This window comes from Micropterus dolomieu, linkage group LG18 (assembly GCF_021292245.1).
Source record: "Micropterus dolomieu isolate WLL.071019.BEF.003 ecotype Adirondacks linkage group LG18, ASM2129224v1, whole genome shotgun sequence".
In the NCBI taxonomy this organism is placed as follows: Eukaryota; Metazoa; Chordata; class Actinopteri; order Centrarchiformes; family Centrarchidae; genus Micropterus; species Micropterus dolomieu.
In genome coordinates this window covers 524369-536376 of record NC_060167.1, presented here as the reverse complement: position 1 = coordinate 536376, position 12008 = coordinate 524369, and the positions used below count along the sequence as shown (strand labels likewise).

Below are 12008 nucleotides of genomic sequence, written 5' to 3'. Positions count from 1 at the left end.
ATGAAGTACTTTACAGCTACTACAGCGATATGAAGTACTTTACAGCGATATGAAGTACTTTACAGCTACTACAGCGATATGAAGTACTTTACAGCGATATGAAGTACTTTACAGCGACTACAGCGATATGAAGTACTTTACAGCGATATGCGATATGAAGTACTTTACAGCGATATGAAGTACTTTACAGCTACTACAGCGATATGAAGTACTTTACAGCGATATGAAGTACTTTACAGCGATATGAAGTACTTTACAGCGACTACAGCGATATGAAGTACTTTACAGCGATATGAAGTACTTTACAGCGACTACAGCGATATGAAGTACTTTACAGCGATATGAAGTACTTTACAGCGATATGAAGTACTTTACAGCGATATGAAGTACTTTACAGCGATATGAAGTACTTTACAGCGATATGAAGTACTTTACAGCTACTACAGCGATATGAAGTACTTTACAGCGATATGAAGTACTTTACAGCGACTACAGCGATATGAAGTACTTTACAGCGATATGAAGTACTTTACAGCGACTACAGCGATATGAAGTACTTTACAGCGATATGAAGTACTTTACAGCGATATGAAGTACTTTACAGCGATATGAAGTACTTTACAGCGATATGAAGTACTTTACAGCGATATGAAGTACTTTACAGCGACTACAGCGATATGAAGTACTTTACAGCTACTACAGCGATATGAAGTACTTTACAGCTACTAGTTACTGTTTCACATGGCAGTACTGTGTATAACTCAGACACTGCACAGTAACGCAGTACAGAACAGCAAGGGTCTAAATCACGACACCCCAAGTGGTGAAAATACTGAGAACAACAACAACGACGACGAGTCCTGGAAGGTGAAAGACAAACTGACCTTTCTGACGGCGCTGCAGCTCTGTGAGGTGGAGGACCTGGAGGACCCGGAGGACCCGGAGGCTTCAGAGAAGCCGCTGTCCAGCCTCTCCTCAGCCCCCTCCTTCCTGTACTCAGGTGGGGATGCTGGGTTAGGGTGGGGGGAGTGTGGGGGAGTCTTGGAGGCCTTCTTGGTCCGGGCCCCCGGCTCTCGAGTCCTGAACGGGGCCTGGAAGTTAAAGGGGCTGTAGGGGTCCGAGGAGCAGCTGAAGGAGCTCCACAGGCGCAGGCTTTCTGCTTCGTCCGCCTCGCTGGCCGAGGTCGAGTCGTCCCACACGTCGAGGCCGGAGGGAGGCGAGGAGGCGGCGAGGGAGGAGGGGTCAGGAGAGGAGGCGGGGGTGGACTGGGTGGAGGAGGGAGGTGTGGAGGTGGGGACGGTCCTGGGCGGCGTTCTGCCGGTGTGCAGGCGGGCGGTGAAGTTGCGGGGGTTGTACGGGTCCAGACTTTGGCACAAGGAGGTCCAGAGTCGCTCTGCCTCGGAGTCTCCCTCGCTGTCCGAGTCCGAGGCTTCGTCGTCTTCGTCTTCATCAGAGGAGTCGGACAGGTCGGACGAGCCCTCGCTGTCAAAGCCGTCGTCATCTTCGTCGTCACTGGACCCCCCGTCTGATTGGCCGCTAGCGTCGTCGTCACTGCAGGGGCAGCCCATGATGAAGGCGATGGTTTTGTTCTGGCACTGGGGGGAGGTGAGCACTTCCTGTTCTTCCTCGCCTTCCTCTTCTGATGTAGACTCCTCCCCCTCCTCAGAAGCCTCTTTCTGCATCTCTGCCCGAGGTTCAGGGGACTCCTGCGGCTCTTCGCTCGGGGCGTTCACCATCAAGCGCTGGCCCGTCACCAGGCGCTCCTCCTCCAGACTGGAGTAACCACTGTCCTGATCCGGGGTCAGAAGTGCCGCCTCACTGCAGGCGGCGGCGACTCCTGAGCTGCTCAGGTGGTTTGTGATGGCGAGCAGGTGGTCTGGTGCGGACCCCTCTGTGTTCTGGACTGTGTGAAGGCCTCCATTGTTGGCCGGCTCCTCTTTGTGGTGAGTCGGTCCAGTGTTTTCTCCCAGCGTCCATCCCCCGCCGCCTCTCTGGACAAACACAGCGGTTGTTTCGACAGCGGGGGCATTTGTCTCGGCCCCTGGGGGACAAAGCCGGCCTGTTCCTGCCCGGGACACATCTGGTACCGGCCCTTTCTGCGAGCTCTCCTCGCCGCCCCAGAAGCTGTCCCACCAGGTTTTGCCCTCGCCGCCCTTCAGCGAGGAGCTCACCGCCTCCATCACCAACTGCTTCCCCCCCCGGGGCTTCATTTCCTGAGAAGACACCGAGCTCAACCACACGTGGGTCAGGAAGGTCCTGGCAGAGGAGAAATATCCGATCTCAGACTGCTGGCAGAGGTTTAAGTCCATTTCTTCTTCGCTCTGAATCCCCATTTCCCGCAGAGACTCCGCGGTCAGCCAGGTCGGCTCCTGCTGGCACCGCAGGAAGGTCAGGTGCGGGGCCGGGGGCTGCGGGAGCATGTCGTCCAGCTGGCTTAAAAACGCTCTTTCTTCATCAGCAACGCTGGTTTTTAAATCCCCACTGATCCACCCGCCTCCCGTCTCCGCCACAGCGGGGGCCCGGGGCCACCCCCGGAGGTACCTCTGCAGGAAGGCGAACGCGGGCCTGTAGAGCACGCCGATCCACGAGCTTTCCTGACTGTCCAGCCCGGGAGAGGCGACTCCGTGCCCGGTCGGGGAGGTCGAGCTCTGCCCGCCGGATAAAAGTCTCTCTCCGCTCAAACTTCTGAACATTTTCTTCAACTCAAAAGTGCAAAATCTAAATAATGTGACATCACCTGCGCAGGTGACAGCTGACAGCTACAGCCCGGCTCTGCGGGAGGGCCCGGGTCTACAGGAGCAGGAACCAGCGCTTTCAACACGTCAGGGTTTTCAGTGAGACATCGTTACTCAGACCGGCACACAGACCGACCGTTAGAGCAGGAGGGGCCCCAGGAGAGACCGTCCGCGGCCCCGGCGCGCTGCTGAGAGTGGTGGTTGGACTTCTTCCTGGTGGAGAACTTGGTGAGGACGGTGGCGGAGCTGGAGGCCGAATAATACCGAAACACACTGGAATCATGGTGCGACGAAACGTCCAGGTGTGAAGAGGAGAGGAGAGACATGCTGTCCGGTTTCTCCGGTAAAAGGCGGCGGCAGGAGGAGGAGGAGGAGGAGGAGGTCTCTCCGTCGGCGGCCGGTGATGCTAACAGGTTAGCCTAGCAGGGGAGCTAACGTTAGCTTAGCAGCTGTGTAGAGAGCGACGACAGATTATTTTAGATTATAGATCCAGAAACACAGTTTGCCGGCTTCCGTATCCAGTTTAGTCCAGTTTCTGTCCTCCCCGTGTGGAGACTGGTGATAATTGTGCTCCTCTCCGTCTCTAAAGAAGGTTTCACCGCCGCGTCGCGTCCGTCCGTAGCCTCACTTTGAGATTTCATCAGAAAGTCCGGGGACCGTCTGTAAATTAGTCGCGTTTCCTTTTCCGGTGACCCGGCGGCCAGGGAGCGTCGCGGTGTTCCAGCTGTTACATAAGCGTAGAGTCCAGAGTCTGCAGGCCTGCTGCTGCCACGTGTTTATCAGCAGCGGTCTCCCACACGGGCCCCTATTTATAGAAGCTGCAGATCAACATGAAACCGAGACGCCCTGCTGAAACGTGTTGGGGACATGAAGGCTCAGATTAGGGGTGCGCAGCACTGGGTCACCAGAACCAGATGAGAAGATAGTTTAACACTATTTTAAATAAATATAAAATGCTGAATATGAGTGGGGGGTCTAGGGGCTTCCGCCTTTCTGGAGAAACTGCTCCAATTTAAGGTGGAAATGTCTTTACTCATGTGAACGGAAACACAAACTTCTTATGACAATTTAAAATATAAAATATAACAGAATATAATGCAGAAAGAGACACCAAAGTCAACCATTTCCCCCAACTTACTCATATCAAAATGAAACTTTACAAGCTGAAAGGGAACATAAGAAGATGCTCTTTAAATTTTTTTTTTAAGATTTTAATATTGAGGCATTTCCTCATTAAATATGTGCTGATTTGCATATCACAAAAATCCATTTTCCAGCACATTAAAAAGAATCAGATGGCTTTTATTTAGTTTTCCATGGATTTATTAAAAATATTCAACTCATGTGTGATGGAACATTTTTTCCACATATTTACAGATAAAATGTCAAATAAAATGAGAATGCTAAAAGATTAATTAAAGACACAGTGTGTAAAATGATTGAACTGCCTTGAAAATGACTTTGTGTGCAGTAAACAGCTATTAAAGATTAGCTAACACATTAGAAACACACCTTGTCACATGAATACAGTTCATATTTTATATATATATATATATATATATATATATATATATACACACACATACACACACACACACACACACACGTGTATGAAATTTACTCGATCTGAAGTTGACACTATGAAACAGACAAATAATGTTTATAAATATTATTTAAAATTGTTTTGTACATTTTATGAAAGTCTGGTGATAATATAATTACAGAATATTTTTAAATCTGAAAATTGACAGATTGAAGTAAGTTTTGTAGTAGTATTTTGGACTGAGGTGACGCCTCCTTCAAAATATATTTAAATAAAATAAATTGAAGGGAAGGAGCTTCCTTATTAATCTTCTTCAGATCTCATTGGAACTGACGGATTTCTTCATTCTTATAGTTTGGTTCAGTTCTGAAGGACACGTGAATATCGGTCAGTGTTTTAATTATAAAATAGTATTTTGCTTTATTAAGAGGCTTGTGTTTGTGTAACTGCTGTCCTTTCTACGTTTGAAACCTGCTTCTGGGCCTGCTACTGTCATCAATGTGTGTCCCTGAGCGAGACACTTCACCCCTCGTTGCTCGAGAGGCGTGCGACCTCTGACGTATATAGCAATTGTAAGTCGCTTTGGATAAAAGCGTCAGATAAATCAATAAATGTAAATCTCAACGAGACTCACCGAAATAAAGGTTACATAAAAAAATAAACAAAATTATGTTGAACAACATGTCAATTTGCATGATCAATATTCTTCTAATTAAAAGTTGTTAGTTCCCAGTTTAAATATTTAGTGCAGCGGTTTCCAACATGGGGTTCGGGGTCCGCAGGTAGTCCAAGAGAAATCTGAGAGGTCATTGTTTTTATTAGTAGCAGTAATACGTCGTCGTCTTTGCTTTTTTCTTGTGAAATACTCGACATCTTCACCTCCTCAGGCCTCTAAAATCCTTCAAATGAAACAATCGTTTCAACCACAAATAAAACCTCTGAATGTCAAATCCAAGTGTTTTCACAGAGCTGGGGTTACATCTGGGGCGTTTAGCAGACACTTACAATCAGTACATCTGTGACACTGTGTGTGAGACAGCAGCATAAGGACGTCAGCTGAACAAGTTTTAAGCAGTCGTGACTCTTCAATGGTCGGAGCCGCCTTACCTGGCAGAGCTTCTTCACTTTCAGCCAAAGTGCTGCCAGTCTGCTCCTCCAGCCTAAAACCAGGCTCAAAACCCCCAGAGGCGATTGAGCCTTTGGTGTAGCTGCCCCAAACCTGTGGAACAACTTTAAATCTTCTAAAAAGACAAAACGCGACTAGTTTTCAGTTCTCAGTTTATTTTGTAGTGCAAATAATACAAAACATGTTCAAGAATAAGGTTCCACGTTAATAGCCTGTAAGTCGGAGCGGAGGGTCACACAAACCTGCAGTGGAAATCTAAATCACATTTTCATCACGTCAGTATTTACAGTACACAAAGATCCAGTTCACTGTGAACTTACATTCTGTCCCTGTGGTCCCAGAGTCCCACCGGGCCCAGGACTCAGACCCACCGGCTGCACAACACTCTTCCCTGTCACACGTCCTCATCGCATGCTCCCATCATGTGTCCCTGTCCCCATCACGTCACGTGTCCCCATCACGTCACGTGTCCCCATCACGTCACGTGTCCCCATCAAATGTCACTGTCACGTGTCCCCGTCACGTCACGTGTCCCCATCACGTCACGTGTCCCCATCAAATGTCACTGTCACGTGTCCCCATCACGTCACGTGTCCCCATCAAATGTCACTGTCACGTGTCCCCATCACGTCACGTGTCCCCATCAAATGTCACTGTCACGTGTCCCCATCAAATGTCACTGTCACGTGTCCCTATTATGTTACGTGTCACTATAATGTCACATGTCCCCATCACGTCACTGTTACGTGTCCCCATCATGTCACGTGTCCCTATTATGTTACGTGTCACTATAATGTCACATGTCCCCATCACGTCACTGTTACGTGTCCCCATCATGTCACGTGTCCCTATCATGTATATCACAGTCACGTGTCCCCATCACGTCACGTGTCCCCATCAAATGTCACTGTCACGTGTCCCTATCATGTCACGTGTCCCTATCATGTCACGTGTCCCTATCATGTCACGTGTCACTATAATGTCACGTGTCCCCATCAAATACCACTGTCACATGTCCCTACCCTGTCACGTGTCCCCATCACGTCACCGTTACGTGTCCCTATCATGTCACGTGTTCCCATCAAATATCACAGTCACGTGTCCCTATCACGTCACTGTCACGTGTCCCCATCACGTGTCCCCATCAAATGTCACTGTCACGTTTCCCTACCCTGTCACGTGTCCCCATCACGTCACTGTTACGTGTCCCTATCATGTCACGTGTCCCCATCACGTGTCCCCATCAAATGTCACTGTCACGTGTCCCTATCATGTTAGGTTTCCCTACCCTGTCACGTGTCCCCATCAAATATCACTGTCACGTTTTCCTACCCTGTCACGTGTCCCCATCACGTGTCCCCATCAAATGTCACTGTCACGTGTCCCTATCATGTTAGGTTTTCCTACCCTGTCACGTGTCCCCATCATGTCCCCATCACATGTCCCCATCACGTCACTGTCACATGTCCCTATCACGTCACGTGTCCCCATCACGTCACATGTCCCCATCACATGTCCCCATCACGTCCCCATCACGTCACTGTCACGTGTCCCTATCACGTCACGTGTCCCCATCACATGTCCCTATCACGTCACGTGTCCCCATCACATGTCCCCGTCACGTGTCCCTACCCTGTCACGTGTGTCCCCGTCACGTGTCCCCATCACGTCACTGTTACGTGTCCCCATCATGTCACGTGTCCCTATCATGTATATCACAGTCACGTGTCCCCATCACAAGTCACGTGTCCCCATCACATGTCACGTGTCCCCACTACGTGTCACATGTCACGTGTCCCCACTACGTGTCACATGTCACGTGTCCCCACTACGTGTCACTTGTCACGTGTCCCCACTGCGTGTCACTTGTCCCCATCACGTCACTGTTGCTTCTCCATCAAATGTCACTATCGCATGTCCCCATTACATCACTGATGCGTGTCACCACCAAGTTCCCATTGTATGTTGACTTCTTCGTGTGTGCCCATTAAATTTTCCAGTGTCCCCACCACATGTTCTCAGTACGTCTCCATCGTGTGTCCCCATCACATGTCCCTATCGCGTGTTGTGTGTCCCCCTCGCGTGTCCCCATCAGAACTACAGGACAACATTTTTTCTGGAGTTTTCAGACACGTGTTTAGAGAAGCGTGTCAGCTGATCGGTGGGTCTGTCTCCTGCAGTTTCCTCAGTTTGTCTCATCTACAGCGCAACAACTCTGTTCCCTTCAACACTCGCTGGCCCCTGGATCATCAGGAGCCACAGAGGCAGCTTCAAATGGCCACCAATATTTCCCCAAAAGTACAAAATCACAGGCATTAAAAAAAACAAGCAATGAAATGTAGAAAGAGGCGGCGGGCTGAGCGGCGGGCCATCCTTCAGAGATGGCGAGCAGATTAGTAAGCGCTGAAAAGAAACCAGACACGACGAGCTCAAAAGCAAACTGACAGGATCTCTCAGAAGCTCTCGTGCACCACGGATAGAAAATCCACACCCTCACTATAAAAATATCCTGCAGTCACTTCCTGTCTGTACAGCGCTACATCATTAAACGCCACTGCAGCTACTTCCTGTTAGCAACATTTAGGCTAAAGCTCTGCATGTACGGTAAAACTCTTCTTCTCTACGCTGAAATCACAAGATTTTACTTCCAGGACACAAAAACCTGCAACAAAGGTCCCTGGAATTTATAAATGCAGCTTTTCAGTCCTTGAAAAGTCTCAACTGGCCACAGACGGGTGGTTTTCTCACATGTGATAATCTCATTGATCACGTCTGTATATAAAAAAAGTTTCTTTCTCAGAATGATTTACCCAGCATGCCTCTGTGCACTGACTGAAAGATTAAGAGATACTGAAGTCTTTTAATTGATATCATTAAATTCATATTGAACTTCTCGTCTTCCAACACGTACAGGCCGGAAGAAAAATATCAAAGTATCACAAGTCGATCGATCATCTGAACAGGAAACTCAAACATGTCGTCATTTAGAAATATTGGAACTCTCTGCCCACACGAGTCTGCAGCGTGTTCAGAAATATAAACGTCCTCATTCAAGAACAAAACAACTAGTTAGTGTAACTTTCAAGCGACTTCACTGGACAGTTTGTGATCTTAAAATCAAACCAGGAGAATTTTAAAATATGAAAGTTTAAAAGGACCTGATCATGAAATCTAAATTATTAATCTAATTAATGACCAATCAGATTGAGTCTGTTTCTGAGTCTGAACCCACCGTCTCCCAAATAAAGTTAGGCTTTAAACTCGACACTAAACCTAAACCCCCTCACACACAGAGGGAGGAGCAGCCACACGGCTTTTACTTTGAAAGGATTCTCCTTTTGTCTTCTGTTCTCGTGAGAACTACTTCCCTTCTACTCTTCCTCTAAATCCACCGCCTCCTGTTTCCTGTCCATCAGTGGGCGGAGTCAGAGCCGCCGGCGCCCAGCTGGTGCCAGTCCACCCAGTGCTGACCCGGGACCAGCCTCTTCAGAGGGATGAAGGTCTCTCCCAGCAGAGTGTTCTCCCAGAAGGCCCCGTCACCAAGAACCCGCAGGTGGATCACCCTCTGGTCCAGGTCCCCCTGAGGGATCCGCTCATACACCAGCTGGGGGGGGGGGCAGGAAACGAGACAGAAGATTATTAATAAATATTAAAATTAATAAACTAGAATTCCTGCCACAGGATTGTTTAGCCTCCAATCACTTTCTATCCATGTCCGGCTCGCCATTCACTACTGTACATATTATTTCTAAAACAGGAAGGGGAGGGGCTTAGTCTCTCTATTCCTCAGAAGAGCAGCTGATTTCTGATTGGCTGACAGGTGTCAGGTCTTTCTGTTTGTGTGGTATAAAGTTTAATATCATCTGCATAATAGCAAACAATTACATATTGACTGACGAACAGCCTCATATGACCAGACAGGAAGTACAGTTTTACCATCTCGTTGTAGGTGGGGTTACAGGTGCGTCGTGCTGCCTTGGTCTTCCTCTTGCCGGTCTTCTGGGGGTCTGGGAGAAGGTAGAGCTTCACGTAGGGGTCCGGGTCCGTGCCATCCTGCAGGGGCTGCTGTAGGAATAAGAACACCTTCATCAGGTAGGCCGGGAGGCCAGTCCTGCCACAGATCCCTGATTCTTCTCTTTTTGTGTTGGATCAGGATGAACACACAAAGCAGCTTCTGAATAATAACGGTTCAAACTGATGATTGTTATAATAAATAATGAAATAAATAAAATCCTCTATTGTTCCAGACAACAAACCCTGTGATGTCACGGAGCAGTTACCTAGCAACAAGTCCGAACACACACTCAGCACACCTACACACAAACACACAGTTTCACACTGACCAGTCCTCGTATGTGCATGACCATGATGAAGAGCTTGTCGTTCTTGTAGGAGATGGACAGTTTGACCTCGCCGAGCTCTTTCCCTGAAGCTGGAGACCACAAGATCTCTGCAACACGCAGAAACACACATCAGATCAGACTTGGTTCACTTCCTGTTGGTTCACGTTTAACTTTGCATGGAGTCTGTATGAGATGTTTCTCTGTGAATGAACCTGCAGTCAGCAGCTCACCTGCTCACTGCAGGTCTGACCGGCTTTTAGCTGCCGGTTTCTGATCAACGAGGAAACAGAGCGAATCATGAAGCGGCTGTTAGAAAGACATCTGGTCCGGCCACATTCATGAGGCTGTGTTTAGTTTTGTTATTGTTCACTTCTACAACCAGTGAAACCAGTGAAACCAGTATGAACACGGACAGTGAAGGCCGCCAGCTGAGACCTGAACACACTGATCTGATTGGAGGCTGTAACCCTTCGGACTTTAAACCCTGAGTCTGTGTGTGCTCTTCTCCAGGTGTAAGCATGTGTGGGCGGGCCAGTTAAACTTTAACATCCGGTGGAGCTGGAACCCTCCAGACGCTGTCAGATAATCCTCGCAGAATATGAACAGAGTCTGTTTGGCTCTGACTTTTAGAGACGCTGAATCTACCAAACATGCTTTCATTTATTTTTCATTGATCTGTCTCAATGTGTGTTAAAGTCAGACACCCACCCCCTCAGAAGCCAACAGAAGCAGACTACAGATCAGTTTACAGTCGTTTAAAACCTGTAAAACTTCAGTTTGTCACAGAGTTGATGTTCAGACAAGACGACGACGACCAGGCAGATTTTCCATCTCATTTCTGTTACTTGTTACCTGATCTTTATTTTCTCTCTTTGGGTTTAGCCCAACACATGAACATGAATGTCTGCTGAGGGTGTGTACCTGCTGGTTTGATGGTGGTTGTTACTGGTTTCTCGTCTCGGGGCAGCGGGTGGAAGAAGGTGTAGACGAGGTCGCACTGCAACACACAAGTTATAATTTAAATTCATGTTTCATTTGTGTACATTTACACACGACAGAGGTGACAGCAGAGACAGAAAACTCCCTCATCCTGCCAAGTTTCTAAAACTGGAAAGACCTGATACAGCAGAGCTGATCCACACCCTGTGTGTGTGACAGCTGATACGTTTCCCATTTCTAAGAAACCACTGAGTGAAAATGAAACCTGACAAAGCTGAACTGATGAGACATGAGAGACACACTGAAACTGACTGATACAGCTGCTGCATGAACACAACATGGAGACAATATGTAAACAACACCTACAGGTGGGAGATGGACCATCTGGTGACCTGGTGCAGCCAGAACAGTCTGGAGCTCAACGCTCTGAAGACAGTGGAGATGGTCATGGACTTCAGGAAGAGCCCAGCCCCACCCTCCCCCATCATCCTGTGTGACTCCCCAGTCACCACTGTGGACTCCTTCCGCTTCCGGGGCACCATCATCTCCCAGGACCTCAGGTGGGAGCTGAACATCACCTCCCTCACCAAGAAGGCCCAGCAGAGGATGTACTTCCTGCGGCAGCTGAAGAAGTTCAGCCTGCCAAAGACAATGATGGTGCACTTCTACACCGCCATCATCGAGTCCATCCTCACCTCCTCCATCACCATCTGGTACGTTGCTGCCACCGCCTCTCCTGTGGAACCAGGTTCCAGTTTGGGTTCAGGAGGCAGACACCATCTCCACATTTAAGAGTAGGCTTAAGACTTTCCTCTTTGATAAAGCTTATAGTTAGGGCTGGCTCAGGTGAGTCCTGAACCATCCCTTAGTTATGCTGCTATAGGCCTAGACTGCCGGGGGATTTCCCATGATGCACTGAGCTCCTCTCTCCTCTACTTTCTCTCCCTCTGTATGCAACCTCATCCCATTATTGCATGTTACCAACACAACTTCTCCCCTTTCCGGTAGTCTTGTGCTTTCTCGTCCCTCTCCTCTCTCCTCCTATCACTTCCTGCAGGTTTTCTGGCTCTGGAGCTGTGGAGTCTGGATCTGTGGTTGCGGGTCACCTGCTGCCCCCGTGTTCCTGCTCGACACCCTCTGCTGCAACGACTATTGTTACTAGTCCTATTGTTATTATTGTTATTATAATCATTAACATTACAATTGTTACCATTAACACTATTATAAATATCTGTACTATTTTTCATTTAGTTTATAGCAACATCACCTTCACTGTCTGTACCTCTGTGTGGATATTGTGTAGGCTGCCTCCCCCCCCCCCC

At 48.3% G+C, this 12008-nt stretch overlaps 2 protein-coding genes across 3 annotated transcripts in view; both read right to left on the bottom strand.

The window, feature by feature from the left end:
- LOC123987457 (protein phosphatase 1 regulatory subunit 15B) overlaps window positions 1–3495 on the bottom strand; it is an 8314-nt gene extending 4819 nt beyond the window's left edge. The window contains exon 1 of the mRNA XM_046076394.1: window positions 885–3495. Coding sequence (XP_045932350.1) covers window positions 885–2693 — 1809 coding nt within the window. The 5' untranslated portion in view covers window positions 2694–3495. The remainder of the gene's footprint in view (window positions 1–884) is intronic.
- Window positions 3496–7063: 3568 nt separating this feature from the next.
- The window catches only part of pik3c2b (phosphatidylinositol-4-phosphate 3-kinase, catalytic subunit type 2 beta), a 55790-nt gene continuing 50845 nt past the window's right edge, over window positions 7064–12008 (bottom strand). Inside the window, exons 31-34 of one of the 2 annotated variants that reach the window (XM_046075762.1) lie at window positions 10669–10744; window positions 9748–9854; window positions 9341–9466; window positions 7064–9008 (exon numbers count right to left, since the gene is read on the bottom strand). In XM_046075762.1, the coding sequence (XP_045931718.1) occupies window positions 8817–9008; window positions 9341–9466; window positions 9748–9854; window positions 10669–10744 (501 nt within the window). In that variant the 3' untranslated portion in view covers window positions 7064–8816. Of the gene's footprint in view, window positions 9009–9340; window positions 9470–9747; window positions 9855–10668; window positions 10745–12008 lie in introns of both variants that reach the window. The other variant, XM_046075760.1, reaches the window with a different exon arrangement.